At 51.7% G+C, this 27,963-nt stretch overlaps 8 protein-coding genes across 8 annotated transcripts; 4 read left to right on the top strand and 4 right to left on the bottom strand.

Annotated features, from left to right (window-relative positions):
• Positions 1-28: 28 nt before the first annotated feature.
• glr1 (glutathione-disulfide reductase GLR1) lies at positions 29-2,134 on the bottom strand. Its single transcript, XM_073732846.1, has 3 exons — positions 1,460-2,134; positions 566-1,401; positions 29-497 (listed from the first exon to the last, which is right to left on the bottom strand). Exons 1-3 carry the CDS (start codon positions 1,876-1,878, stop codon positions 64-66), a joined length of 1,689 nt encoding a protein of 562 aa, XP_073588631.1. The 5' UTR covers positions 1,879-2,134; the 3' UTR covers positions 29-63.
• Position 2,135: 1 nt separating this feature from the next.
• pbs2 (mitogen-activated protein kinase kinase PBS2) lies at positions 2,136-4,880 on the bottom strand. Its single transcript, XM_073732847.1, has 2 exons — positions 3,096-4,880; positions 2,136-3,043 (listed from the first exon to the last, which is right to left on the bottom strand). The coding sequence occupies exons 1-2, from the start codon at positions 4,623-4,625 to the stop codon at positions 2,627-2,629; spliced, it is 1,947 nt and encodes a 648-aa protein (XP_073588630.1). The 5' UTR covers positions 4,626-4,880; the 3' UTR covers positions 2,136-2,626.
• A 2,277-nt stretch (positions 4,881-7,157) lies between these two features.
• Positions 7,158-9,353, top strand: BDW74DRAFT_143983 (Auxin Efflux Carrier superfamily). The gene is made up of 3 exons (XM_073722957.1): positions 7,158-7,705; positions 7,763-8,991; positions 9,043-9,353. The coding sequence occupies exons 1-3, from the start codon at positions 7,700-7,702 to the stop codon at positions 9,104-9,106; spliced, it is 1,299 nt and encodes a 432-aa protein (XP_073588629.1). The 5' UTR covers positions 7,158-7,699; the 3' UTR covers positions 9,107-9,353.
• Positions 9,354-10,757: 1,404 nt separating this feature from the next.
• BDW74DRAFT_45457 (putative choline kinase) lies at positions 10,758-13,302 on the top strand. Its single transcript, XM_073732845.1, has 4 exons — positions 10,758-11,796; positions 11,851-12,370; positions 12,426-12,569; positions 12,621-13,302. The coding sequence occupies exons 1-4, from the start codon at positions 10,850-10,852 to the stop codon at positions 13,200-13,202; spliced, it is 2,193 nt and encodes a 730-aa protein (XP_073588628.1). The 5' UTR covers positions 10,758-10,849; the 3' UTR covers positions 13,203-13,302.
• Positions 13,303-17,266: 3,964 nt separating this feature from the next.
• On the bottom strand, positions 17,267-17,865 carry BDW74DRAFT_45421 (uncharacterized protein). The gene is made up of 2 exons (XM_073732844.1): positions 17,367-17,865; positions 17,267-17,319 (listed from the first exon to the last, which is right to left on the bottom strand). Exon 1 carries the CDS (start codon positions 17,758-17,760, stop codon positions 17,422-17,424), a length of 339 nt encoding a protein of 112 aa, XP_073588627.1. The 5' UTR covers positions 17,761-17,865; the 3' UTR covers positions 17,267-17,319; positions 17,367-17,421.
• Positions 17,866-18,967: 1,102 nt separating this feature from the next.
• Positions 18,968-21,676, top strand: BDW74DRAFT_143974 (putative C6 transcription factor RosA-like). The gene is made up of 3 exons (XM_073722956.1): positions 18,968-19,516; positions 19,567-19,869; positions 19,919-21,676. The coding sequence occupies exons 1-3, from the start codon at positions 19,407-19,409 to the stop codon at positions 21,234-21,236; spliced, it is 1,731 nt and encodes a 576-aa protein (XP_073588626.1). The 5' UTR covers positions 18,968-19,406; the 3' UTR covers positions 21,237-21,676.
• Positions 21,677-22,588: 912 nt separating this feature from the next.
• BDW74DRAFT_45386 (putative 26S proteasome-associated ubiquitin C-terminal hydrolase) lies at positions 22,589-24,002 on the top strand. The gene is made up of 3 exons (XM_073732842.1): positions 22,589-22,671; positions 22,735-22,829; positions 22,893-24,002. Exons 1-3 carry the CDS (start codon positions 22,630-22,632, stop codon positions 23,704-23,706), a joined length of 951 nt encoding a protein of 316 aa, XP_073588625.1. The 5' UTR covers positions 22,589-22,629; the 3' UTR covers positions 23,707-24,002.
• A 76-nt stretch (positions 24,003-24,078) lies between these two features.
• Positions 24,079-27,399, bottom strand: BDW74DRAFT_45399 (putative importin beta-2 subunit). The gene is made up of 2 exons (XM_073732843.1): positions 24,527-27,399; positions 24,079-24,471 (listed from the first exon to the last, which is right to left on the bottom strand). The coding sequence occupies exons 1-2, from the start codon at positions 27,134-27,136 to the stop codon at positions 24,370-24,372; spliced, it is 2,712 nt and encodes a 903-aa protein (XP_073588624.1). The 5' UTR covers positions 27,137-27,399; the 3' UTR covers positions 24,079-24,369.
• Positions 27,400-27,963: the final 564 nt, after the last annotated feature.

Here is a 27,963-nt window from a genome sequence, read left to right as displayed (position 1 = left end):
GGCTTAATCCTCGGGCATTAAATCCTTAACCCTACCATCTATATCAGACAGAGCACAACCCATCTACCGCAGTGTAACAAGCTCCTCGGCACTAGTAGGGTGAATAGCAACACAGCTGTCAAAGTCCTTCTTCGTAGCACCCATCTTCACCGCAACGCCAAAGCCCTGCGTCATCTCGCCAACACCCAAACCGAGAAGGTGCAGACCAACAACCTTCTCCTCGGGTCCCGCAACGACCATCTTGAACTCGGTCGGGTTCTTGGCCTTCTCCTCCGGCGGGAACACGGAGTAGTACATGGCGGGGAAACGGGTGTGGTAGACCTTGACGTTCTCGTCGCCGAACTTCTCGCGAGCTTCAGGCTCGGTGAGACCGACGGTGCCGACCTCGGGGTGGGAGAAGACGACGGTGGGGATGTTGTCATAGGAGAGCTTGGCGGTCTTGAACTCGGGTCCGCCGAAGAGGCGGTTTCCGAGTTGGCGGCCGGCGGCGATGGCGACTATGGTTATGCATTAGTGTGAATGCTTCTTAGAGGTGAACTTTACAGAGTAGGTGAGAACAACGTACCAGGAGTTAATTCGGCCTGGCCTGTAACGTCGCCGATGGCGTAGATACCCTCGACGCTGCTGTTCTGGTATTCGTCAACGACGACGTGGCCCTTGTCGTTGAGCTTCACACCGGGGATCTCCAGGTGTAGGTCCTCGACCTCGGGGACACGGCCGATGGCCCATAGGAGCTCGTTAAACTCCATCTCTGACCCATCGTTCATAATCAGCTTGAGAAGCTTGTCCTTGCCCTTGCCGTCACGGAGAAGTTGGACCTCCTTGATACCAGGGTGTTTCTTGTGGACGTTGATGCCGACGGCCTCGTATCGCTCTGTCATAGTCTTCTGGATCATCGGGTCGAACTTGCGCAAGAATGTATCGCCACGAATGAACATGTGTGTCTCGACTCCAACGGTACCCATGACACCTGCCAGCTCGACGGCGATGTATCCAGCACCGACCACAGCGAGCTTAGGGGGAAGCTCCTCAATCTCAAAGAATCCATCGCTGCTGATACCGTGCTCGGAACCCTTGATGTTCGGCGGAAGGCTAGGTCGGCCACCGGTCGCGATTAGAATGTGCGGCGCAGTATACCGTGTCTTGGTGCCATCTTGGTTTGTGACTTCAATGGTCTTCTTCTCGACGAACCGTGCCCGGCCGTGCACAAGGTCAATGCCTTCATTGCCCCAATTCTTCTCGTAGATGCCGTTCAACCGCTCAATCGTGGAGTCGCGGAGTTTCTTGAAGTGGTTGTAGTTGACGTCGACGTGTTCGGGGAGGTCGTAACCGTAGTGACGGCCGGCCTCGACAGCTTCGGTAATGGATGCAAAGTTCCATGTCATCTTCTTGGGGACACAACTAGAACAAACACCAATCAGCAATTGTGTCCATTCAATGGGATCAAGCCGTTCCATACCCAACATTGACGCAAGTACCGCCAGCGCGTCCACTTTCCACAATCAATGTTTTCGCCCCGTACCAGCCGGCAGCTCTCCGTCCACTACCGCTACCACCACTGCCACCACCTAGCACAATATAGTCATACTGCTTGGTCTCCACAGGAGGCATATCGCTCGACGATAGTGTTGGCGACGTGGATGAGAAGTGTCTTGTGAGCGAGGCGAGACGTAATCCAGTAGATATGGAGGTAGCTGAGGAAGATTGAGAAGCCAGGACGCCTCTCTTCAGGTTTCTGTTAACAGGAGTGGCGATGCCGTAACCTCCGTATGCTCTGGAAGATTGAGTGATCAGAGAAGGACAGACGATAGACGAACGGGTGAGCCGAGTCTTCGACGCTTGAGCAGTGATTGACCGAAGTGAGGAACGAGAAAGCATGGAGAGAGATTATGGACGGGCGGCGGAAGGATTAAAGAGGGGGAGAAGAGGGGAATCTGCAGGCTGGATTGGAGAGAAAAAGTTGGCGGGGAAGCCGGAGGTGCGAGCTTCGGCGCTGGATGACGCTATCATTTACTAGCCGCTCCGAGGCAACACTACAGATTTGATGATACACACAAATACAGACGATCAACTTCAAGCCAATTCAAGCTTAGTGATTTTATAATCATACCAATTGCGTGATACCTGCCGTTTTGCCTCATCCTTACAGCGCATCAGGCCCACGAGCGATTCTAGACTAGCATCATTACTCAGCATCACTCATACTGATTGATAAGCAGTTTGAATCTTGAGGGCAACGAGTGTGTGATGTGGTACAAGCTATGATGATTCCATCTAATCATGCTAGAATTGGATGAGAGTACGGTACATGGGAAAACTTTCAGTGTACACTGGGTGGTTTAGTGGGTAGGGCAGACAGTATGTCACGTAGGAACAAGGTCGAAGCAAGGCCGCAATGCGCAGATAGGCCCGCGGGTTTCCTTCACTCACATGACGATAAAACGCTGGCCCAAAGCTGACAAGACGGTTTCGAAAAGCCAAGCCGTCTGCCTGGGTGGCGCCAGCGCCAGAAATCCTCGAAAGTATGCGTGGGACAGCAAAAGGGGGTATGGCAAAAGAAAGAAACAAAGCAAATGTATCGGTCGTGCTATGTGTCTTGATATGACGAAGGGAAACGGGGCGTCGGCTATTCCGGCACTGATGAAGAAAGCGAAAGACCGGCGATAGGAGGATCATCAAGTAATGGGCTTCCGGGTACAGCATCCAATGCAACTGCGTGCAGCGCTGGCCTATCTGCATCTTTGGCAAGGCCATTTAGACGCTTTTCCAGCCTCTCTTTGACCCAGTCGGCAACTTCTTGGTCATCAGTAACCGGCGGAGTGACGTCGCCAGACGCCCCGTCTGCGAGAGACATGGATGGTACATCGGTGTTGGTCGATTCGGTAGGAGGTTGCATAAGAGAAGTGAGCCAAGGGTGTCGGAGAAGCATGCTATAGGATGGGCGTTTCTGAGGATTCTTATCAAGACAAGCCTTGACAAAGGAATGTGCGTCCTCAGAATACTCAGATTCTGGAAGGCCAGGAGCTTCACCGTGTACAATTGCCTAAGGATAATGTTAGTGCATCATAGGATAAAATCACTAGCGGTATACTGACATGTAGCTGACTGAAAATGTTATTGAATGTTTCAGGTGGGTACGGATACCGGCCAATAGCACATTCGATGATGGACAATCCCAGACTCCAAATGTCACTCTGGACACTGTAGGTTCCGCCGCCGGCCCCTGACTGCTGCACTCCACCTCCCGCAATGCGCTCAGGTGCCATATAGCTTTGGCAGCCAATATTCGTCTTTGCGATACTGGCAACAAGGTTTCCGCTCACTCCGAAATCACAGATTTTGACCTGTCCTCGTGTATTAACTAGGATGTTCGTAGGCTTCACGTCTCTGTGAATGATATTATGATCATCTTTAAGAGACTTCAAGCCCATAACAGTAGAGAGCGCCACTTTCCGAAGGATGTTCTCCGGGATACCGTCGCCGTAGAGCTTGTCAATGGAGCCACCATCCATAAACTCGACGCAAATGTATACAGCACCTTCCTGGAAGAAGGCGCCATAGAAGTCAATGATGAACGGGGAAACACATCGGTGCAAAATATCCAACTCCATGATAATTTGCGCAAACTTGCTCTCGTCCAACTCCAATCGGATTTCCTTCATGGCCATAATCGCGCCAGACAGAGTATCTTTTGACGTATCTGGATCGTCGGCTCCAGGAGGCCGGCTGACAATGCCACCTAGCCCTTGTCCGGGTTTGCGCATATGCGGACGGCTATGCCGTACCTTGTATACTGTCCCATAATTTCCTTTGCCCAATTCGTCCATACGGTCCACTTCATCTAAGGAGATATTGAAACTCTGGCCGGACGAGAACTCGATGCCGCCACCGTGAAGAACGGCCTTGTTTTTGAATTTCAGGGTACCCGACTTCGTGTCAATATACTCCGAATACTTGCTGAAAGCCGACTCTCCGCCTCCAACCGGTCCATTGGCGGGTGACTGGCTTCCAGCTGCTGGGCCACTCGGCCCAGTGGCATCAGAGAGTTTGAGTCCCGGCTTCATGCGTTTCGCCGCCAGACCGCCCTTAGGAGAGCCGGCTACGGGAGAACCGCCACCAACAGTAGGGGCAGAAGCCCAATTCTTCGGAGGACCCGGACGGTGAATCGGAGGAAGCCGACCTGGAACAGCGGGCGCTAACGGACCGTTCATTGGCGAAGGTGTGCTATTACCCGACAATGGGCCAGACGAGGTTGGCGTGTTCGCTTGAGAGCCCTTGGGAATCGCTCCTGTCGAGATGGACTGATTAAGACCGGGAGGAGGTGCCCCCTGTCTTGAAAGTTGAAAAGCCTTCATCTTTGCCAGAATGTCCTGGTTCGCACTGCCTATAGACGCTTGCGGCCGAAAATTGGCCCCGCCGCCGTGTCGTGCCGCATTGACCTGGCCGAGATGTGTGGAAGAGGGGGTGATTCCGGACGCATTATCGGAGGTCGGGCGTAGGACCGGTATAGTCTTGGTGACAGGCGGGGAAACTTCATCGTCTGGGGTGATAGGGGCAGAGTCACCGCCGTCAGATTGAGGAGAAACCGGCGGGTTCTCCGCGGCGAAATCGTGTTCAGCGCTCATGGTCGTGAGGTCGCAATGCTAGAAAATCAAAGGAGAGCGGAAGGCGGCAAAGCCGGAGCACGTTCTCCAAGGCCTTTGGGTCGTCTCGCGGCACTCAGCGGCTTGGGAACATGAAGTGGAAACTGGAGGAAAGGCGAGATCGGCTCGGTCAGAGAGCAACGGTGACGAAAACAAGGAAGTTGGCGATTTGGCAGACAGAGGTAATTTAAAGGGAGGAGGCAGATGCGTTTGCCAGGGTAGAGACGAAATGTTCACGACGCCTCAACGCGGGGCAGAACCTTGGGTCTCTCGGTTCAGAAACGAAGAAGCTCAATGCCGAACATACAGTGTTTTCTCCGATTAGGTTGATCGTTGGATTCCAGCACAAGAGCAGTAGTCCACCCAAGAGTTGGGTTGTTCTTTTCTTTTTCTTCCAAGTTTCCTAGTAGTTGCAGTTTCCGGGTTTGTTGGGTGTGGGGGACGGCGGGAATTAGGATCAGAGACGGTTTGACACGCCAGCCGGCTTTTATGGATGCCAGGCAATATCAATATTGATAAATATATTAATCTCGCACAGAACTCGATATTCTTCCAGTTATCGAAATGTAGTCTGTGTCGCGGCAGCTTACACCAGCCAATCAACAGCTTTGCCACCGCGCGTCTCAGCTTCTCTAACGGCCGGCTCTTCGATCGTCAATCGTCAATCCTCCACGAGAGCTTGCATCATCCCGTCACACCGGGACCCATGATCTCACCTCCTCCTACCCAAGGTCGCCCAGCAGCAAGCGTGCAATCACACTGAGTTCATCTTAAATGCGGCCTAAGGGCCTCTCTTCCGAGTTGGCGCCAGACAAACGATAGCGGCGCAAACAATACTGCCGGCATTACGTCTTATACCAGACGCAGATTATTGGGAGTCAACCAACTGACCTTGGAGTTTTGACGAAAGATAAGCCTTGCTTAGTTACTACTATGCCGGTCCTGGATATTCTTGATGCCTGATAGCCGTCATCGATCGTGGAGTCGGGTATGCGCTCACACGCTGTGGCAAAAGCAGCCGATGCTATCTCAAGCCACAGTATTCATCGGCGGCTTTCCATCCAGCCCTCCCTTGCTCGATGAGCCCAACTCAAGCCACAACGGGCCGATCATGTTATCGGGCACAGAGCATCCTACTACTACTCCTACCTACCAAGGTTCGGAGTAGTACCAACGGACTCCGTATCTTTTCTACATTCATATGTTTGGACACTAGAAGAGACTCATATATGACATAATATAGATAAGGGGCATTCGCTTGCTAATCTAATGATTTACTCCAGCTCCTGTTCCGATCTCTGATATAGGTATCAATATATATTTGCTCAACCTCGATCAGTTGTGAACTATTGCGTCCAAGCAACAGTAATGTTAGAAATAGCTATGAGAACATACGGAGTACACAGATGTGATTTACATTGAGTTATTCTTACTTACTAGAGTGCATACTCTTTGTTTTCATGTGTTTATTGATCAGTACCCTTGCATGTTTCTGAAGTGGCTGTGCTGCAGACAGTTCCAGTACGGAGCACTCCGCGGCTCGATTTGACTCTGATGTGTCGATCATGACATCTTCAATGTCAGGACCGCGTGGACAATCAGTGCTCCTAGTGCGCCCACTGCCGCCGGGGATACAGATCGACAGCTATTATTATCAGTGGCGAGGGCTTGCTACAAAGTACCAGCCAGCCGCCTGCTTCTCCTATGGAGTACAGAGTGGGATGATGAATTGCTCACTCAAATTCTATATGAGGCGTTTGATATTGTCTGGGATGCGCTGATATGTTACTCCTCCGTTCCAGGTTTTAGTCGAACAGGTACACCGACCGAAGTATTTTTATCTTGTCCAGGGATCGCAGAGTGTTTGGAATATACTCCGCTATACAAAATATGCTCCGAGATTGCACTCCAGGTGTCAAGTCCTGCTATGACGTTGCTGCTAAGAGCACTGCCGTCACCTTTTGTTTAACAATCTATACAGCTTATTCCGTGTTACACCAGGGCCCAATTGGTGGTCGAGCGATTCCAAACAAATATAAACATACCAGCTTTGTAGGCACTAGAATCTGAAACCGAACAGGCAGGCATCAAGAACCATGGAGGTGGAAGTTATATCTGTGGAGGAACGCCGTGACTCTTGGCGTGCGACAGGCCGATCGGCGCGTCCTATCAGCGGCTCTAGGCCGAGCATGAAATCATGGCAGGCCCAGGCATCGCCAGCGGCCCTGGCAGCCAGCTGGTGAACCCATCATCATTCTGACGGTTCAGGAGAGATTGCTCTCCTTCTTTTCCACGATGCTATCTTGAAGTTTCAGTTTCCGCAAGGTCCTTTCATCGGGAAACTCTAAACTTATCCATCTCTTTGAGCGCATTTCATTGCCGCCTCTGGTAGGTTCCACTTTCCTTCTAGCCTTATCGCAGGTTCTTTGGGTTGGGTACTATTTTGTCCCATCGTTTTCATCCATCGCCGTTATTGCTCTCTCATTTTTCCCGCTGACACCTAGGTCTCTCTTAGGGACAAACCAGCATATCTTTCTATCCGCCGTCGATGGCGCTTTTCTCGTCACCTCAGTCTTTTCAGAATGCCCAGTCGTTGACCTCGCGCCAGTTCATGACGCAACAGATGGGCGTCAACCCGGGCATACTGCAAGATGTCTCCAGCCCCCATTCGAGCCATCCTCCCTTCCTGCACCTAGTGCTCCTTGTCTTTGAAGCTGTGCTCGAGGTCGTTTGCGTCAGCCTTCCAGGTTATATTGCTGCGAGAGTGGGCATGTTCGATGCAGACGCTCAGAAATTTGTTGCCAATCTCAATGTCGCTCTGTTTACTCCATGTCTGAGTACGTACTATATTCATCGCATACGCAGATCTCATCTAACATTGTGTTCTGTGAAAAGTATTTACAAAGCTTGGTTCCCAGCTGACAGCGGAGAAACTCACCGATCTCGCGATCATACCTCTCATTTTCGTTGTTCAAACCGCTGTCTCCTACTCGTGCGCATACGTCGTTTCACGATGCTTTCGATTCCAAAAAAGAGCGTCGAACTTTGTGGCGGCTATGGCAGTAAGTTGCGCTGTGGGATATGCATCATGTAAATGTCTAATTAGTTCTCGCTTCTAGGTCTTTGGGAACTCAAACTCGCTTCCTATCTCGCTTGTTATCTCTCTTTCGCAGACACTGAATGGCCTTCACTGGGATCGTATTCCTAACGATAATGACGACGAAGTCGCCGCGCGCGGCATCCTTTACCTGCTCATCTTTCAGCAGCTCGGCCAGCTCGTACGCTGGAGCTGGGGATACCGTGTGCTTCTTGCACCAAAGGAGCGATATATTGAGGAAGCGGAAAGAGATGGCGGAGAGACGACAGTCGCACAAGGCCAGGAACGATACACCGACAATCCCGAACAAGTGGACCCGGACGAGCCCTTGATAAGGACCCGGGACTCCTCCGATGGCTCTGTCGAGCATCCAACCGGCTTCCACGATGGTTCCGATGAGTTTCACTCAGGGGAAGCGACCCCAGTGAACACTCGCACTTACTCGTACACAAAGTTGCCGCATCCTGAGAATGATCAAGCTGAAGGACAGTCGCCAATACTCGGACCGCCGCCCAGTGGCCCATTTCTCCCTCATCAAGACTCTCGTGGCGACATCTTGTATTTTCCCAACGTGGAAGTCAACCCTCAAGACAGCTCCTCAGAGCAAAGGGGCTTGTCGCGGGTTAAGTATTCTATGGATCGTGTCAGGGTCCGGATCGCCAATGGCTGGGCGCGCGGAGCAAGTGAATCGTACAATCGGCTCCCAACTAGTATCCAAAAGACGCTATCGAAATGTTCAAACGCTACTAGCAGATTCGTCCGTGGTGTGTGGGATTTCATGAATCCGCCACTTTGGGCAATGTTGGTTGCCATCATATTTGCCTCCGTGCCCTCTCTTCAGCGGCTGTTTTTCGATGATGGCACTTTCGTTCGAAACTCTGTGACCCGCGCAATCAACCAAAACGGTCAGGTCGCTGTTCCCTTGATTCTTGTTGTTCTTGGGGCGAATTTGGAACGCAACACAATTCCTCGGGAAGCACTTGAGGATATGGAGGATGCTGGGACGGAGAAGAAGCTAATTATTGCGTCACTATTGGCCCGTATGCTTCTACCAACGATCATTATGGCACCGCTTCTCGCCCTGCTCGCCAAGTATGTCCCAGTCAGCATTGTGGACGATCCGATCTTTATTATTGTTTGCTTCCTGCTCACTGGAGCTCCCTCGGCTCTACAGTTGGCGCAGATATGCCAAATCAACAATACCTACGTGGGCGCCATGTCGAAACTATTGTTTCAGAGCTACGTGGTTTGGTAAGTTCCTTCCCTTGACTTTTGTCAGAGACAGGCGGCTGACGTACATAGGATTCTCCCATCAACCCTTATTCTTGTGATGTGTGCTCTGGAAGTTGTTGAATGGGCTGCCTGAAACGGTCCGCGTGGGAAGTTTTAACCCAGTGTATTGCTAGCATGACGAATTATTCTTATTGGTTGGAGTACAGCGGCGTTTCAAACAATGGTTTGATAATGGGATGAGGCGGTTCTTTTGCGGGATGGTTGATTTGTAGATTCTGATCCATACTTATGTATTGAGATCAATTTTCCATGAATAACGAAGATATAAGCCGGCAATATTAGACTGGAATCCTCTTGTAAAGCCAGGTACGCTTCAATATACACAGGGTTATTTGAGAAATAATGCCTCAGGCCATAATCACGCCATCAGCTTCCCCTCTTCTTGTGCCATCTTCCCCAGACTCCAGCCCAACTTCAAACCCCTTGCGCTCATCGCAGCCTCCTCCAGATGCAGTTCGATGGTCCAGTTTGCCACTTGGAGCCTGAAGCATGAAGCACAATGTGCTTATCCCGCGCGACCCTGCTCAGTACTTGATTCCATAATGACCGAACGTGAACTTCGGTAGTGATAAAATGCGGGGAAGAAGACATTGTTTCCGATCTACAGTATCCCCAACTTAATCTCTCAGGGACGTTATTCTAAGCTCAAAGTAGCTCTGCCTAATACAATGTCCGATGATCGCCCTATGCAACATCGTGGATCGCGACCCTACAGAATATGGGCCCGCAGTGAGCTCTACGGAGTATTCCTAGACTCCAGCATCATGATAAGACAGACGGAGCCTATCAAACCGGCCCAGCGATTCCAGAGATACGGTTGGATTGCCTAGTGATGTCGCGTGAGCAGCTGGGCGATAAACTACTGCGGATCGCTAAGGCTTAGGCTGCTGTCTCCTTGTTCCTATGCGCCAGGAGAACCAACGCCACAGGATCATGGATGCGAGATGACGCTGCTTATCGCGATCACATGCGAAAGCAGTCAACTACGGACCGAACTAAGATATCAAGTTTCGCATATGTGGCTGCAATTATGGGAATATCATGAATTCAATGCGTCACGGAGTATCTACAAGCCCGTCAATAAACCCGGAAGCAAGTGCCTGCCACCCGCTTGATATCCCAAAAAATCCTAGCAGCAACTGACAGTTTCTATATTTATTGCTACCAACTCCTTGATATATCCATACTCTAATACCTCACTCCTATCAATATACAACGGGAACTGTCAGTTCGAGCCCGCTTCCCTTTCAGATCCACACCGACCGCTGCTTTCTAAATCCCACATTTCTTTTGGCCCGCTATCGTGCCCCCCACCCGGGTACCCCCGTCTTTGCGCGCTTCTTCCCTTTTCTTTCCTCTTCTCAACTACTGTCGATATACGCTGTTCTCAACCTTCGGCCTTCTTGCGCACTTTCTCGCTCTGACAGATTCTGTCTGAACCGACTCGGAGAGGTTTCATGCTCTCGAGCTGTCACATATACGGTAGCCCTTTGCAACAGTTCATAACGTGACCGACCTTCACCCCCGGACGAGACTCCCCTGGACTGGATTACCTTATTCTTTGTTCTGGAGTGTTTTGGACTTTGGAGATGCCTTCGTTCAATGATCATGAGCTTGAAGGTAGGTGTCCGCCGTCGTGCCTGAAATTTTGTTTGTTTCTTGGCTCTGCCAATAGTAGTCGTAGTAACCTCCGCGGCTCTTGCGCTGGTAGTCTTATGATCTCATCACCCACTTTTCTTGACACCAAAACCCCTACGCATATTCTGGCTTTATTCCGTTTCTCCTGGCCGCTCAATGGCATATTTTGAATACATTCATGGATTCTGACAAGTCATCCAAAGGCCCCTACTCAGGTCTCGAGACTAGTCTGCCCTCCCCCGCTCAAAACCCCCGTCCAGACCCTGCAAGAAACCTTGAAGGAAATTCTACCAGACAACGTCGCGGTTCTGTCAGTAAGGTCACGACACGACAGCATTTCTGTCATCAGTCTTCCCCGAGCACTGTGAATCACCAGACACCCAATGCGAACGAAACGGTGACAAGAGAAGATATCGACCGATGGCTGAAACAGGGCGAGGAGGAATCGCGGCATAACCTCTTCAGTCAGGTATACGACTGGTTCTCCCGCGAAAAGTCCAAACGCAAGAATAGCAGGAAGTCTAATGGCTCTACAAACGGCTCGGGGAATGGTGTTGACAAGGAAGAGGACGCACATGGTGATGGTGTTCATCTGACCAAGACTGTGTCGCAAGGCTCCGATACCACCCTAGCCCTTGATGGACTAGAAAAGATCCTCCTAAAATATGCTTCTCGGTACGATAATCGTGCTACATCAACCTGCTCCTCGCGTCGATCTACACGCCGACGCCATGGATTGAAGGGTTTGCGGAGAGGCTCTGCTTCCGAGTCCGATCACGAACTCGACCCAGTCACACCTGGCGTGGACGCTGTTTTGGACAACTCAAGAACATTATCTTATACCGGTGGCGGTGTGGAAAGTGAGGATGGCGATACTGCAAGTATCAAGCGAGCCAAAGATCGAGAGGCCTGGGTTGTGTTTAAGAGCGAACTTCTCCGCTTAACCCATACGCTGCAGCTGAAGGGTTGGCGAAAGATTCCGATGGAACTGGCGACTGAAATCGATGTGGTTCGACTGAGTGGTGCTTTAACGAACGCTGTCTACAAAGTTACGCCTCCCCAGAGCATTCCTCCACCCAGAGCCGAAGACGGGTCGTATACATTGGTGCCCAGGAGGCCTCCTTCGTGAGTATTCTTTTCAACACCTCACAGGTCAGAGTCCCTCTAATCTACTTATAGGAAGCTATTGCTGCGTATCTATGGCCCGCAGGTGGACCACCTCATCGATCGAGAGAAGGAACTTCAAATTCTTCGACGACTGGGACGGAAAAATATTGGCCCCAAAGTACTTGGGACGTTTATCAACGGCCGATTCGAGGAATATTTCGAGGCACGCCCTCTCAATCCAAAGGAGCTTCGGGACCCGTCGACAATGAAGCAGATTGCAAAACGTATGCGCGAGTTGCACGATGGGATTGACCTGCTCGATGACGAGAGAGAAGGTGGCCCGATGGTCTTTCATAATTGGGACAAGTGGGTGGATCGCTGTGAGCAGGTGATCAGCTGGGTAGATGCGGAAATCGACTCCCCCCAGAACGAGATCAAATCTGCGTCCGAGCCCTGGCGTCGACGCGGATATGTCTGCGGTGTTCCTTGGCCCAGGTTTCGCAGAGCAGTCGAAGACTACCGTAAGTGGCTGGTTGTGAATAGCGGTGGCATACATGAGATCAAACGACAGCTTGTGTTTGCTCATAACGACGTAGGTTATAATATACGATGCGATTCGTCATTCGTTGCTGACCAGCTGATTGTAGACACAATACGGCAACTTGTTGCGTATGGAGCCGAGCCAGCAGTCCCCCCTTCTCCTCCCGCAGAACGAGCATAAGCAACTGGTCGTTATCGACTTTGAGTATGCCTCGGCGAACACGGCCGGGTTGGAATTTGCCAACCACTTCGTGAGTGCAACGACAAGAGTTGGCTTCTTGAACTCAACTGACGTTTCGCAGACCGAATGGTGCTACAACTACCATGACGCCGAGAAGCCCTGGGCTTGCAGCACCCTGTTTTACCCAACTCTAGAGCAACAACATCAATTCGTCACTGCATACCTAACCCACAGACCAGGGCTGGGCGGCCGCGTTTCTCCATCTATCACACCGATCATGCGTCCCCTTTCCGCAAGTACCCCCGCAATGACACCACTCGACCTCAATGCAACCAGCCCCGATCTAGCACCTCAGCGCCCGCTGGATAGCATCGAGCGAAGTACATACCAGGAGACTTTGGAAGCAGAGACTCAGTTCCTCGTCCGCCAGACGCGGCTCTGGCGCGTTCTCAATTCAGCCCAGTGGGTGGCTTGGGGTATCGTTCAGGCCAAGGTCCCGGGGATGGAGAACGACGAAGACTCGACCGCAACGCCGCCAGTAGACGGCGACGTCGACGAGTCAGACGAATTCGATTATCTGGCCTACGCGCAGGACCGAGCCTTCTTCTTCTGGGCAGATCTTGTGGCTCTGGGATTTGTCCAAAAGGAGCAACTTCCAGGGCACTTGGCCGAGGTCATCGAAACGAGGCTGCTGGACTACTGATTGCCTGGTTGACGAGTGCATGATCAATCGCACGTCTTGATCTAATCCTAGAGATGGAACGATGTTCTCCTCTTCTTATCTCGTTGCCGCCTTTCTTGCATGCTCGTTCGGTCGTTCATTCCTGAATATCCTTATGTTGCGATACCATACATGCAATGCCATGACTAATGGGCCATGATATCCTGTACCTACTCGTGAGATGGGAATATACAAAATCTATATAATGGGTGCTTCTCGTATCGCTCCATCAACCAGTTATAGTACGTACAGGCGCGTGATGCCTCCTACTGGGAAGATACAGTGTCCCTCGCGAAGAGGAAGAACAGCCCAATCTTCATACCCGGGCTATGCACGTTGCAACATGTCAAGACTGAATAGACGTGCCCTGACATGCCTATTGTCAGGTGTACTTGCTAGGAGGCCATGACCGATGCAAAGCGATGATAGACTCTAGTCCCTACGAAACTAAATGCAACCCAGCCACCCGAGGATCAATGTTTTACTAGGCTGAAGAGCCTCGTATACTTCAGGTCTAATGCAGGTTAGCCCGAAGTGGCCCGTCCGTTGGAGCTCCAGCTACAACGTGGGCGGCCGGGGAAGAAGTCTGCCGTGGCTGGGCTTACTGGTCCCTGGTCCCCAAGCCCTGGGCAGCTCGCTTTCCTCCGAGACTATGAGCCTTGCGGGTACAGTGGTGTGAACTAACGACCTACGTATCTAAGGGGCTGTCTGAGCGTCTCCTAGTGACATGGTGGAAGAGCTAAACAGGCTGGGATTCTCGCAGAATCCACCTACTTTGGGTTTGAGGGGTCTTGTTGATGTAGCGTCCTTGGGCCTTGCAGGATGAAGAAGCTACTGCAGTCAAGGATGTTTTCCTTCCACAGGGATCAAGTCGGTTGTTTAGAGTTGGAGTTTTAGGTTCGCTTCGATTGATTGACCTCGACTGGGCGGAGAACCTCGTTCGAGCGCCGGGGGCTCTATTTTTGTCTCACTTTGTATGGACATCGTTGATTTGATACCTAGCGGGACCAAACTGCTCCGTTCGGTGTACACTCTCTGGCCTGCATACAACCAAGATCTCGCTGCTTGGTAGGACGGCTGTTGTTCATAGCATGGATTCCTAGACAGTAGCTGCATTCCAGAGGGTTTATAGCATGGTTGATGCACGGGAAATTGCAGGTGGAGTTGGGTCTATTGTAGCGGTGTCGAGGGGGCACGACAAAATATTAGGTTGAAGCGGACTACTGCTTTTCGAATTAGGTTCAGGGTCAGCACCTTGAGACGAAAATAGCACTGGGAAATGAGACGTATGGTGATAGGCTCTTGACGCCATTTAAGCTCGCTTTGGCTTTGTGCCGCAGCGAATACATTTCGTCTCGGAAATAGATGATGAGGGTCAACAAAGACTGCAGTAGCTCATCGCCTGACGCTGCGCAACATTTAGTACTCTCGGTGAGTCTTGACCCTTGTCAGAAGATTGTTGTTGAGCTAGAGCCATAAGCATTGAGGTAAAAGCGGCCCACCTAGCTTGCCTGAGCGATCTTAATCTCAGCCAGTACAACCCCTCCCAGGACGCGGCAGGGCGAATCATAGTTAGAAGAGCGTGGTATTCTTAGAAACGAGCTAGATTTGGGTGCTGACATGGCCATCCTAGTCGCAAGAACGGGCCCGGCAGGAAGAGATTCATGATATGCGGGAGTGGAATCCTCAGCAAGGCCTTGATTGGACGGAGAAAGCCTGCGAAAGGGGTCAAGAATAGAAACGTTTGAGAATTGGACGTTATTATTGTGAACCCGTGAGTCCGTGACAGACGGTGTACTCCGGGTCGGTCGGTCCCTTACAGATGACTGCAGTGAGCATTCCAAGACGAAACTCGCGTGGTGACAAGCAGCTGATGTAGACTAGGCAGCAGCTCAGGGCTGTTCTCCTGGTGAGATTATGCAAGTGGCTGAAAGGTCGAGACCGAAGAAAAGGTGACTATCAATCCAGCAGGCAGAATCCGTGCCCTGCCAGCATTTTCTGCGTATTCCGCTGGAGCGCAGGAAATAGAGTTGCAACCGCCAAAAATGAGGGACCCTAACAAGCGGTGATCAACAGCAGGCTAACTGGAATAGGCGCCATCTCGCGAGATGGAAAGTAATTCCTTGACGGCGGCTGCTAGGGGCATGGCACTGGCACCGGGTAGCCTTGCAAACCTCATCGGCCGCGATCTGCTCACAGCCAATCAGGCCACGTGCGTGCTAATTGGTCCGAGCGGTCGAGCTTCTCCGCGGTCTTGAACAGGCTTAGCGCGGGGCTACTCTGGACTTGATGTTGAGTCTTGAGAGTCTTGTGTTTGAGTTGAGTCTTGACAACAGAACAAGTGGAATCCTGCACCGCTTCTGCTGCTGCTGCTGCTGCAAGCTACTCAATATCGACCCTTCGCTAACTGCTCGTCGACCTGAAACCTGGTCTAGTATTCGCCGGTTGGTGGGAAACTTCGGAGCTGAGAAGATGGATGCTATAACGGGCAGCAGAGTCACATGGTTTCTTTGTTCCACTCCTGCTCAACTCCCGCGTTCCCACGACTAGACCGGCAGCTCCCTTGGCCTCCATCGTTCCATCTCGTCCTTAGCAGTCTGACCCCGGAAAACGTGGCAGAGGTTCTGCTGTGAAACGCATGCATGGCCATCCCTGCAGCTGTCTCTCTTGTCGAATTAAAGGTCCTCGGCGAGCTCACGCATGATGATGCCTTGACTCCCCCGGTCCCCCCGAATGATCATCGAGTCCTGTCTTTCTGACAGCCAAGCCAAGTCCACTAACCGTACCGATAAGCCCGCTGCTAACCATACCAAGCAACTCGCAAGGCTTCACCTGGAGTTGCCTGTTCATCTTAGGCAAAGTGATGAACGGCGTACCCCCGGATACGCCTGTTCGTTCAGAAAGTGGAACCTGAACAATACAGACTATTATCAATGTACCTATCGACAGCCGCGCCGAGTCAAATCATCATCGGCCCAGTCTCATCGTCACCACTCTGCATCCTATCCAACTCACCATAACTTGCTTCATCGCGATGATTTCCTTTTTGTTCAACCTACATTTTGGCCGAGCACACCTCCTGCACCCTCTGCAACCCCTGCACCGATCTGCTGGGATTACTTGCTTTGCTTTTTCCTTTCCGCCCCCAAATTGATGTGTCGATAAGTATGCCAAGGAGCTTTGACATGAGCTTCCGAATCTGATCATAATTAGCGAAGCTGACATGGGCCGGGCATTTGATGGTGTTTCAGAATCTCTTCTCAGATTTCACCAGTCGGTGCCTGCCGTTTAGCAAAGCAGAAAGCCGTCGTCTCAAGATTCGATAGACGGCATACTTGTCTTGTCGCCTTTTCCCTGCGGCTGACCTTGTAATACCTCGCAGCTGACTCTAAGCGCGGCTGGTCTCTTGACTTTCACCGTCACGAAAGCACCATGGTCGCTGCAAAGCCGTCCGCCCTGCATGCATTTGAGGTTGCTGTCAACCAACCACGATGTAAGGTTCTTTGTGCCCCGCCTTCTTGGGCTCATATCTCAGCCGCAGATGGATTAGAGTACGAATAATGGCCACTGACATGTTACCGCCATCTGATGTCTTGGACCCTTGGCTAAAAGCTCACTCGGAGCCAAACCCCCTGGCATCATCATCACTCCGAACTACATATGATGAGAGGGAAAAAATAGCATCCACTAAGCGTCTTAGCGCACGATACCGACCCAATCTTAAGGGTTGTCCAAGCTCAGCTAAACCCGGATGGGACCACGCAATGGCATGCCAAGCAGAAGCACTGCTTTTATTAGGTACGTGCTTGACACCGATTAGGCCATGGCTTGCCGAGCCTGCATGGTTGTTGCTGAGTACCATCAATCGCATTCGCAGTTGTACAGGTGCAGCTTCAGATGCTGGTCTTCGGCAGTGGAAAATTGGCTCGTGCAAATAGACTTCTAATTCAGGTCTTGAATTATGAAGTCCTCCCGGTCGCTCTCCTGGGCTGTGGTATTCCAGGGACAGACTGAGCTTGTATGCTGCCCGGGGTGGTGAGCGCGATCCCTCCGCACAATCTGGTAAAGCGGTACCTGGATTGCGCAGCAAAAGGTTACGCTATTTATTTTCAGTCCGAACAACACTTCAAGGCTTCTTGGCCTTACGCTTGAGTGGACAGAACAATAGTCTTCAAGTCCAGAAAGGTAACCCTAGTTGGTTTTAGTCTTTTAAGGTTGTTTGCCCACAGAGCCATGAAGTGCTCCACGGGAACGCCTTAGTGCCAGGCCCCTCTTCCCACGAGTATTCAGAGGTCACTGGTACTTGCGGTAATTTTTCTCGTCCAGGGAGACATGGGGCTTTGAGTCTGCCTTGCAAGGCAGCCTTGGGCCTACGATCTTCTGACTGGACAAGCCGAGACATTTTGCCCAGGCTATCTGCGCCTTTCAAAGAACAAGACAGCCATGTCAGTTTTCTCCTAAGACGATTTGATCTGACCGGAAATTCCTGCTCGTTAAACGAGCGATCATCTTGACTAGAACAGGCAAGATCTTTGGGCATCTCCGACCCTTGTGGGCTTAAATCGCGAACGGGAGGATTGACAGGGTCTAGCTCGCCCTGACGATGAGACTAGGAGAACCCCCCCAAATTTGGTAAACTAGACGTCAAACCTCTATGCTGACAGGCGTCACACCTCTTTCTCACAACGACCTGGGGTAGAGAAAAATGACGAGGCAGCATCAGATTGACTCGGCAGACACTGCCAAGTAGTCAACTTTCCACGTCGGTTTCGAGGAAGCCTAGGAAAACGCCTTGGGGAGGAGTGCTCAGTGCCCGCAGCCCGGAGCCGAAAATTGAACCGTAGGGTGAAAAGACGCCGTTGGGCTTGGTATGGAGGCGCACTCCACCACGCTTGCTCTGTTTCCTTCTTCCTTGAAGATAATGCTTGACTGCTCGCCACTTTCCAGGCTCTGGCCCATAGCCATTTCCGCTTGCGTTGAGTAGAAAGCTAAAGTTCGGACGATCTGTGGTTGAGGCCGCGGAGTCAGACCCTGGACGGGAAAAAGGAAAGGATTCCGTCTGATTCATCGCAGGCAACCCATTGGATCGACCAACCTGCCGACCCAGAGTCTCGCATTGTGACACCTCGCTTGCACCAACTGATGCTTACTTTTGGCATTTGGCACTTTTCTCGTGGTTTGAAGGGGTTAAACCCAGATCGGGGCTGAGTCCTCGAGGGACGTCCCACTCTGTTGGGAACGGGATGCGGCAACGTTATGTGACAGATGGGAAATTGCTGCGTCTTCAATAGCCTGGTTGGCCTGTGCCATTCGAGGCTCGAGTACTTCCGGAGTACTTGTGCGAATTATAATAATACGGTAATGGATCTGGGGTCGGGCAAGAAGAGGCTCAACTCCTCTCAACCACGTTCTGCACTAGATTAGCAAGCAACCATTAACGATCCAGAAAGGTGCAGCCCGATCAGGCTACTCTCGCATTTCTCGGACTGTCGAGTATTGAGGGCTCTGACTGGCGTTCCGTGGCGTGTGGTCCAGTTCAGTTGTCCTCCAGAAGTCCTGAGTCCCAGTCCCCCAATTGCTTTTTTCCCTTTCTGTTTTCAGCATCTTGGGATTAATTTCGTTCTATTATTCTGTTCTTTTATTTCTCTTCTGGTCTCTTATTTGTGCCCCTCCACTTCCATCGGCCTCTAGTCGAATAACCTTTCTGTCTGTCTGCTATAATTCAACAGTTCCTTCCTCCACCTTTCCTCTCTCTCTCTCTCTCTCTCTCTCTCTCTCTCTCCTGGTTCCTGTCGTGTCTGCTGCAAATCCTCGCTATAAAAATAACTGCTGGCTGCCGTTTTCTCGTATTCCCACGTGCTTCCCTCACCACTTGCTCTACCTTGCTTCCTCCTCCACTCCCATCTGCCTGAGCTCTGCGGCTCGTGGTTATTTTTGGACGCTGCATTTCCTGACATCGTTGTCTCTCTGTCGCGGAGTCGTGGCCCCTTCTTTTCCCTTGTCGAGGGGTCTCGAATAAATAATATCTCCATCTTACCGCCAGCTCTTATTACCTGCCTTGCCTAACATCTTCAATCCTCTCGTCGTCACTCTACCATCGCCTTTACTCTTCTGTCGCGGGTCGTTAGCTTTCATCCCGTCTCTTCCTTTCGGCTTTGTCCCTTCTACAAGCCCCAAACATCGAAAATGGCTGGTCCTGGCGGTGGTCCCCCTCGCAAGAGCCACACCAAGTCCCGATTTGGTTGCAAAACCTGCAAGCGGCGTCATATTCGTTGCGATGAGACTTTCCCTCAATGGTATGCTTGTTGGAGATCAAGACTTGGACAGTGTGGGCTAATCGAAACAGCCGCAATTGTACCAAGCACAACTGCCGCTGCGACTACATGGACGTTGCTACTGTGCACGACGAGCCGACCTCTGTCCGGAAAGTCCCTGACCTTCTCATGTCCCCAGAAATCGAGACGGAGATCAAGAATTGGCAACTTACTGGTCTACCACCGTTTCCTGAACTGATGCACTTCCGGCGCAACTGCTGGAGTAAAATGACACGAACGGATCTACGTCTTATTCATCACATCATCGGGCTCTCAATTGATCTTCACCGGCGGGGGCTCAGTAGTTGCACTATTTGGGCCCAGAAAATGCCATTGTGAGTACAAGACCTTATTACATTACGCAGATCATGACTGATAGCATAGCTTCCTGTCTATCGCCATGTCCAATGACTTCGTGATGAGCTCGATCTTAACCCTATCTGCGACACATCTTGCCTGGATCACCCGAAACCAGGAAACCAAACAGTTGGCCTTCCACCACCGAGGCACCTCCATTCAAGGTCTCCAAAAAGCAATCACCACGTTCTCGAAAGATAACTGCGATGGTATTCTTGCTGCCTCCATATTATTGTCATGGCAAGATAGCGAATGGCCGAGCTGGTCATCCCTGCAACAAGGGGTAACATCTGTCCTGGATTCAATGCCTCATGCGTGGAGGCAAGAGTCTGAGCTAGCTATGTTCCTGGATAACCAGCGGTTCCTAGCGAGCGCGAACTATTCTGTGGTTGCTGGACTCCGTTTCCAGGAAGAGGACCTAGCCAGCCTCGACCACACCATCATCACCCTCCAAACCATTCAGAAGCGCGTCGCCCACAACCACGAACATTACCGTCGACTCGGCGAACTGCTTGAGTTTGTGCGACAGTTTCAGCGCGACATCCTCTCCCTGACCGCTGAGCAGGCCTTTGAGCGGGTGCAGCCCCTGAGGCAGTGGCTGTTCTTCCTTCCTCCGGCCATGCTACGCGGAGGTAATGGAGACACCGCTGCGTTGGCTATTTTGGCGCAGTTCTTTGGTGTTGGTGTGGCTCTGGACAGTCTGTTTCCCGACCTAGGAGGTGCCTACCTCGGACCGATGTCTGTAGGGCCCATTGAAGAAATATACCGCACAGTCTACGCAAGTAATGCAACCACTCCTTATGACCCTGACGTACAGCTTGCCATGTCCATTATGGATCTTCCTCGTCATTTAGCCGCCAAATACCGTGCCCGCCTACAGTGGTCCCCACGGACTTCTGTCGACTACTACTCCCCGCCGCCGACGAGTCCCTTCCAAACGGTCCAAGATTTCCGTGTCGCGGCGTCACCTTCGCCTTCATCCGTCTCCGCCTCTCATACTGCATATACCCCACCACTCCAGTCTCCCCCGGCGGTGACGATTGCGAGCTCTCCCTTTGATGTTTCCGTGTCATACGCAACGGCGCCGGGCTCAGTGAGCCTCTACCGTCCTCCTCAACTTCTTTCCGACACTCGAGAAGAGCCCTCTGATTGCAGCCAGCCGGGTTCTTTACAGCACTCGCGGCACTACCCACCCCCGTACCTAGAAGAAATGGTGTGCGGGCCTGTCTCTCGAATGGATGCAGGCCTAGCACTAAGCCCTTTGGAGCTTTACGATAATCCTCACGCGGCTGTGAACGATTACAGCAATCCCGAGTCTGTTTGGTCAGGAAGCATTTGCACCTAACTCTTCATTACTTTATCTCCCCTCCTTATTTTTTACCTTATAAAAGAATTTCAAGTTGAGCTTGGAAAATGCATTGGCTTACGGCGATAGAAAGGGTGGGACTGATTTTACGAGGCGACACATTTTTACTCTCATATCTTTCTCCTTTACGCTGAAGCAGGGGCCAAACTTTGTCTCTTTAGAACGTCTGCCATCAACAGGCAAGCGGCGATCTAGCAAAGAGCTCCGGAAACCTGGGTGGAGAAACATGCGATATACCCATTACTTACCTATTCTATTTTGGCGATTTTTTGGGCGGGATATGCGGAAACGATACGATTCCATGTTTGGATACTCTCAGCTGACTATCGAACAATACTTATCATTCTACTTGGCTGCTGGAATAGTCTGGTATGATTGGACACAATAATATGAAGCTACATTGACAGTGACTGAAGAAACCGGCCTTTGAGTTATATATAGATTTTGACATTGAAGGATCAAGAGCCAGGCACCTCTATCGTCTACCATGTTCTCTTAGCCGTCTGAACGGTCTAATCTCAACGGCTCCGAAGCCCTGAGATCCTGATCATGAAGTTACACGGGACCATCTCCCCTGGAGGAGCCCGGGGGATCTCAACGTGGTCACTGGCCTTCAGACTTACACTGCAGACGGCTCCTTGTCGGAGAAGTGACCGCGATCGCTCGGGGCACCCGAAGCAAGTAAGAGACATGACATCAAAGAGCCTAGCATTTAATCGTAGAAACAGCCCAATGTAGCGACCAGTGCATATCCCTGCTGCAGTCCATAGGACGCTTCTGACTCCTGAGAGAACTTCCCCTCCGCCGTTCCTGCAGCGTAATGACGTGCTCTACCCCCTAGTCCAACTCAGCTGCACTGGACTTCGAAGCGAGGATCAACTCGCTACGTACGCCGTAGAGGAGATACTAGATGCAATGCACAGCCCAGCCTAGACTCCGATGATGAGTACTTCTCCTCGCAGACCAGAGGAAGGTACAGCTCGGTACCAAGTCGCGCGCAGCAGTGGCTTCTCGAAGCAAAATGGGATGTCAGCAGTCCAGGTCCAGCCAACAACGTACTCCAAGAACCCGGGCCTAAGGACAGCCCTGGAGGCCCCGGGGGGCAAGATCTAGATGGGTGGGGGCAGTGGATCGCCCTAGGCTGCTAACCCTTCCCGGATCACTCGTACTCGGCACCTGCCGCCATGCCTGATTTAGACTGTGTCTAGGATGGCTTCCTCTAGCTTGATCTGGCTAGCTTGTTTTCAGGACTGAGCAAACTAGACAAATAAAACAAACAAGGCAAATATTCTTCTCCAAATGTCATCACATCATCTTAATCTGATTACTGGTGTCAACCTACACTATACAACTCGATCGCAACTACAGGAAAATGGCTGACGCAGCGGGCTGGAGTACAATTGAGTCTGATGAGGTGCGCACAAATTCCCGGCTCAAGCAGATGAAGAGCTAGACTGACCGAGGCGGCTATATACAGGGCGTCTTCACCTCACTGGTCGAGAACCTCGGCGTCAAGGGCGTGCAATTCGAGGAACTTATTTCCCTAGACCCCGACACGATACGCTCACTGGGGTAAATCCACACTCCCTCCCCCCTTCTCTGCCCAACATAACTAACATACCAAACCTCTTACAGAACCGTCTACGGCGTAATCTTCCTCTTCAAATACCTCCGCCAACCAAACACAACAAGCCCACCCTCCGCCGACGGAACCCCAACAGACCCCTCGACCCTTCCACCAACCTTCTTCTTCGCAAACCAAACGATCCAAAACGCCTGCGGCACGCAAGCGATCCTCTCCGTCCTCCTAAACCACGACACGCCCAGCGCAGAGAACAACAGCGAGCCTATATCCCTCGGCACGGAACTCTCCTCCTTCAAGGACTTCACAACGGGGTTCCCCTCAGACCTCCGCGGCGAGGCCCTCTCAAATTCCGAAGTCATTCGCTCGGCACACAATGCATTCGCGCGCGCAAGCCCCTTCGTCGACGAAACGAATCGGCCCCAGAATGAAGATGAGGAGGGGGACGTATACCACTTTATCGCGTACACGCCGGTAGACGGGACGCTGTATGAATTGGACGGGTTACAGGCGAGTCCGATCTCGCATGGGCCGTGTGATACCGTGTCTTTTCCAGAGAAGGTGATTGAGGTCTTGCAGAGGCGGATTGCGCGGTATCCGGAGACAGAGACGCGGTTTAACCTTATGGCTGTTGTGCGGGATTTGAGGATCCGGGCGGCGGAGATGGGGGATCAGGAGGCTTTGCGCGCGGAGGAGAGGAAGAGGGCTGCGTGGGCTTGGGAGAATTCGCTGCGCCGGAGTAATTTCGTGGGTTTTATCGGGGAGGTGCTGAAGGGGGTTACGGCGAAGAAGAACGAAGAAGGGAGTGTTGACGAGTGGGTTAAGAGGGCAGAGGAGGAAACCGCGAAGAGGTTGAGGCGTCAATAAGTTGGCTGACTTGGACTGGGTGACGGACGGAAGGTGTATTATAGTACTCCGCAACTTGCGAGGGTCCGGGGCACTATACATACAGATACCTACACTCCATTCGATTAGCTACATGTCACAGAAGCCAGAAAACTCGTCAGCAGACCTCAAGATCAGAACATGGAAAGGTAGAAAGAAGACGATGCCATCCATGCATTGAAAGAAGAAAGCGCAAGAAAATTGCCGCGAGGAAAATCTACCTAATATGCTACCTAGTCTTTCTAACGCAACCCAGATATACAAATCATCATCATAAGCTGGCCATTACGCGTCTCTCATACCTAACCAGGCCTCGACTGTACCAGGCCAGGTCCGAGTTCCAACACCATAGTTGCACTGTCCCACCTCTTCCTTCCATATAGAGCATATGTAAAATCTCCCGCCCGAGTTTACATAGAGTAGATGCTTCCAGATTCAGCTGCCTGCTGTTCCTCCTCTTATGCACCCAGAGCCGGACCGCGATGCCATTAATCAATGAAATGAGATAAGAGGTACTCGTAAATTTGAAAGAGAAAAAAAAGACAAATCAAGTAAATAAAGCAAAATAGAAATTTTATACGCCCTTCGCCGTAACCGACAATGATAGAAGATAAGAACGAAGATGCAGAGAGGACACGAATAGATCTAAATCTGATATACAGAACGGAGCTTCTGCGCAATGACCGGGGGAAGTAGCGCCATGAACGAATCGAAATCGGGTATCATATTTTTGTAACCTTGGAGGACCTGTGGTTTTGAGTTAGCAAGCGGAGGCAAAATAGTAGGCGAAGTATGAAAATACCTGTTGGAATGAACTTTGGATGTCGTGGTATTCATCTTGGTGGAGCGACTTGCTTGGGAAGTTGGCGATGGCCTCGAAGTAAGGTCCAAGGTGTGGCTCCATAGCCGCTGGGTTCTTCATCACGACCTGGTTGAATCCGAGGAAGGCGGAGGCCTTCTCCCGCGTGAAATCAATTCGCCTCATGGACTTGAAGAAAAGGCCGGCATACTCGCCCAGTCGAGGCGCAAGCTGGTCCGAGCAGCAGATGCCGAGACGGCCAAGGGCCATTGCGGCGTTCTCGTTGACTGAGTCGATGATCTCCTCGTTGTTGATGATGGCTACGAGCCCCTGGTACAGCTTCTCCGCGTACGGGGCAAGCGCGGCCTTTTCGTTAACAGCAATCTCACCGCAAGACCAGCAGGCGTTATTTAGCACGCTGAAGCCGGTGTGGCGGTCGTCATCTCGGATCATGTCTAGATCCAGCTGCTTGATCAGAGTTGGCATGATGTTGTTGATGAACGGCTCCAGTTGGGGGAAGATGTTGATAGCGCAGTCACCGAGCAGAGCATAGGACGACTGCCGCACCTCGTAGTTGGGATCCTCCATGCAGAAGCAGAGGAGGTCAAAGAACCGCGGTTGCGAGTTAGCGATCAATTCGCCGCTCTTGTTAGGATCAATCGCTTGGATGATCGCGCTCAGCAGGTCCAGGCTGGTCACGAGGAAGTCCTTATCAGGTTCGTCAATGGCGTTGTTGTTCACGGAGGCCATGTATTCCTGCAAGTTCGTGTAGATTATCTTGGTACACCGCTGGAAGAGCGGCGCTGCGAACTGAGCAAACGCATCCCCATACGCCGCTGCGACGTATCCCAGACATTCCAGAAGAGGGAAGAGTTCACGAGACTGGTCGGACACCTTGTTGTAGCGGTCGATGAGAGCGGGCATCAGAATGTCGATGAGATGGGGTTTCGACAGTTCACCCATGACGCACTCGGCGAGCGTTTGGACACAGTCGTAGAGAATGTACATGTTCCGATCCTTGTACTTTTCGAAGCAAAGTACAAATTGGCGTAGAATAGGCTCGCAGTAAGGGATCAAGTTGGCATCCGACTTCTCTTCTAAGCTGGCAAACGCCGAGGCGGCTGCCTCCTGTACCTTCTTGTTTCCGTCAAGCATGCGACGCAGGATGCCCTCCATCATGGGTTCAAAGAACCTAGCACGCTCCGCAGGCTCGGCAATGTGCGAAGCCCATTCGGAATAACGTCCGAGACACCAGCAAGTGATTTGTCGGACCACGGGTTGCGGATCGTTCAGCAGCGAGATGAGATACGGAACAAGTTCGGGAAGGTGGGGTGTAACGGCGTCCATGCAGCCGTCAGCTACCGCACCCAGTGTCAGAACAGCAGCCTCTCGCTGTACCCATTGCTCGTGGCGGAGAGTCTCCTTCAGGTAAGGCAGAATGACTTCAAAGATAGGTTCGTGGTATACATTCGAAAAAACGTCCAGTGCAGCAGCGGAGCACTTGCGTAGTGTCCATTCATCCTCGGGGTCGTCTCCGAATTCGGAGTCTTCAATCTCGCCTTCGCTCAAATCATCGTCCTCATCTTCCGGCGCCTGCGCCGACGCGTTTCCGTTCTGTTGTCCCTTGGAAACGTCCATACGCCCAGCTTTTGACCTGGCAAACTGAGGTTTCAGGTCCTCTTCGCGATCTTCCACATCAGCATCGTCGCCCTCTGCCGCAAGCCGGATGGCCTCCTCCTTGTCATAAACCATGTTCTGCAGTAGCACCGGGACAATCTTGGGCATATGAGGCGCCAAGGCCTGCTGTAAAGCAGCCTGTTCACCCGCAACTAGCCAAAACTCAGCCGCATCCAGGTTCAGTTCTGGGTCGACCTGGCTCTGCTGCTGCATGATGATGTAGTTGACCAGTCCTTCCATGTGAGGAGCGAGTTTTTCAGGAGCAAAATCCACAAGCTGTGCAAAGGCCTGGCAAACCGTGCGCTGGACATCTAAGGAAGAGTCGCCGGATAACTGGAACAGTTGTGATAAGAAAACGTCCAACTGCGTAATCAGAGACTTGGGCTGGTGCGGGAGGAAGATGAGAATAGCCTTGACTGCCGACTCTCGAATCCGGGGGCTCTCGATAGAGCTGAACGATAGCAGCTTCGGGATGATCACGTCCAAGGGGCACTGCCCGTTGTAGTCCCGCTCTAGGATCTTGCGGTTGTCCTCGCAAACCTTGAACAACGCCGACATGGCGGCTTCGCGAGTCGTCGTGTTGGCATCTCCAGCCGAGTTTTCAACAAGCGTGAGCAGCTCGTGGAGGACCTCGGGCCACGCCAATAGCCCCGCCTTTGCGATCAACTCTGTTATCACGATACCAGCAGAATTCCGCACCTGCGAGTTATCATCGCGGAGACCAAGAAGAGTGGCCGATCGGATATATGCGAGGGAATCTTGAGGGATGGTGTTGTATGCAATGTGGATTTTCAACTTTAGATTCATCGCCGCAGCGGCGCGGACAATGTCGTATTCGGCCGGCTGCATATTCAAAACCGCTGGTTTTTGCGGGGTGCAGAAGAGATAGGTGATATAATTAACATAGTCTGGCGATGAGGTTGCTTGTACTAGCATCTATCATGGTTGTAGAAACGCTCGCGTCAGTTGGCACTCTTTAAGAAAAATTTCCAGACCGACGAAGCGCAACAGGAGTAAGATACGGTCGCAGACAGGGGGAAGCATGATCCGAAATCGAGTAGCAAACTTCGGATGAGACGTCGAAGCAAAACGGACGAAGTGTATTGACAGGGAAATATGAATCACGAGAGCGCAACGCACCTGTTCGGCTTGCTTCTGAGCGGCGCCGTTGTGAGCGTTGAGCGAATCCCTGAGGCAGTAGGCCAGCTGCCCCAGTGGCCCCTCCTCTGGCTGCCACTGCATGATAAAAAAAAAACAAGATAAAAGAAGCGGCGGGATCAGCCGGTAACAATTGAGTCCCAATATTGGGAAAGAGATGCAAAAATTAAGCAGAAGAAGGGGGAAGGGGAGAGAGGAGCCTCTGGGAGACGGTGGTAGGTGGTGGACGTTGTGTAGGCCCAGTTGAACCCCGCTGTGTCTGTGGTGGGAATGTTTTTGCTCCAACCCTTTCCCCAGAACCAACGATGCCGCTTGCTAGGACCACCGCTCTAATAAAGAAGACTAGAAATAAATTATTGAAAGGCAAAAGACGAACCGATAAAGAAAGAAGCGCCCCTCGTCAGCGGCAGTGTGCACCATCAGGCTGGCAACAATGGAGTAAGAAAGTTCAGCGTCAAGTGAATACCACTTTCATTAATACAAAAATACGGGCAGGACAGTCAGACTCTTTAGGGCAAACTTTCTATGGCTTCTAAATAAGGAAGATGCTCCGTCTGTCTTCCTCGACTTCGCCTTCTTTCTTCTTTCTTTTTCGTGATAGGGTT

The sequence above is a fragment of the Aspergillus multicolor genome (assembly GCF_047715735.1).
Source record: "Aspergillus multicolor strain CBS 133.54 unplaced genomic scaffold BDW74scaffold_2, whole genome shotgun sequence".
Taxonomy (NCBI): domain Eukaryota; kingdom Fungi; phylum Ascomycota; class Eurotiomycetes; order Eurotiales; family Aspergillaceae; genus Aspergillus; species Aspergillus multicolor.
Note: the sequence above shows the minus strand (reverse complement) of the source record. Positions and strands in the feature narration are given on the sequence as shown.

Excerpts from the sequence above, each read along its gene's own strand:
- glr1 (XM_073732846.1), bottom strand. The coding sequence starts at position 1,878 with ATGCTTTCTCGTTCCTCACTTCGGTCAATCACTGCTCAAGCGTCGAAG. Across the intron at positions 1,402-1,459 it reads GGTACTTGCGTCAATGTTGG|TTGTGTCCCCAAGAAGATGA; the intron begins GTATGGAACGGC and ends TGTTTGTTCTAG. Across the intron at positions 498-565 it reads CCAGGCCGAATTAACTCCTG|TCGCCATCGCCGCCGGCCGC; the intron begins GTACGTTGTTCT and ends GCATAACCATAG.
- BDW74DRAFT_45399 (XM_073732843.1), bottom strand. The coding sequence starts at position 27,136 with ATGCTAGTACAAGCAACCTCATCGCCAGACTATGTTAATTATATCACC. Across the intron at positions 24,472-24,526 it reads TCCAAAGTTCATTCCAACAG|GTCCTCCAAGGTTACAAAAA; the intron begins GTATTTTCATAC and ends TCAAAACCACAG.
- BDW74DRAFT_45457 (XM_073732845.1), top strand. The coding sequence starts at position 10,850 with ATGGATTCTGACAAGTCATCCAAAGGCCCCTACTCAGGTCTCGAGACT. Across the intron at positions 11,797-11,850 it reads GTGCCCAGGAGGCCTCCTTC|GAAGCTATTGCTGCGTATCT; the intron begins GTGAGTATTCTT and ends ATCTACTTATAG. Across the intron at positions 12,371-12,425 it reads TTGTGTTTGCTCATAACGAC|ACACAATACGGCAACTTGTT; the intron begins GTAGGTTATAAT and ends AGCTGATTGTAG.
- BDW74DRAFT_143983 (XM_073722957.1), top strand. Across the intron at positions 8,992-9,042 it reads TTTCAGAGCTACGTGGTTTG|GATTCTCCCATCAACCCTTA; the intron begins GTAAGTTCCTTC and ends TGACGTACATAG.
- BDW74DRAFT_45386 (XM_073732842.1), top strand. The coding sequence starts at position 22,630 with ATGGCTGACGCAGCGGGCTGGAGTACAATTGAGTCTGATGAG. Across the intron at positions 22,672-22,734 it reads GTACAATTGAGTCTGATGAG|GGCGTCTTCACCTCACTGGT; the intron begins GTGCGCACAAAT and ends GGCTATATACAG. Across the intron at positions 22,830-22,892 it reads GACACGATACGCTCACTGGG|AACCGTCTACGGCGTAATCT; the intron begins GTAAATCCACAC and ends AACCTCTTACAG.
- BDW74DRAFT_143974 (XM_073722956.1), top strand. The coding sequence starts at position 19,407 with ATGGCTGGTCCTGGCGGTGGTCCCCCTCGCAAGAGCCACACCAAGTCC. Across the intron at positions 19,517-19,566 it reads GATGAGACTTTCCCTCAATG|CCGCAATTGTACCAAGCACA; the intron begins GTATGCTTGTTG and ends TAATCGAAACAG. Across the intron at positions 19,870-19,918 it reads TGGGCCCAGAAAATGCCATT|CTTCCTGTCTATCGCCATGT; the intron begins GTGAGTACAAGA and ends CTGATAGCATAG.
- pbs2 (XM_073732847.1), bottom strand. The coding sequence starts at position 4,625 with ATGAGCGCTGAACACGATTTCGCCGCGGAGAACCCGCCGGTTTCTCCT. Across the intron at positions 3,044-3,095 it reads ACATTTTCAGTCAGCTACAT|GCAATTGTACACGGTGAAGC; the intron begins GTCAGTATACCG and ends CATTATCCTTAG.
- BDW74DRAFT_45421 (XM_073732844.1), bottom strand. The coding sequence starts at position 17,760 with ATGCCCAAAGATCTTGCCTGTTCTAGTCAAGATGATCGCTCGTTTAAC.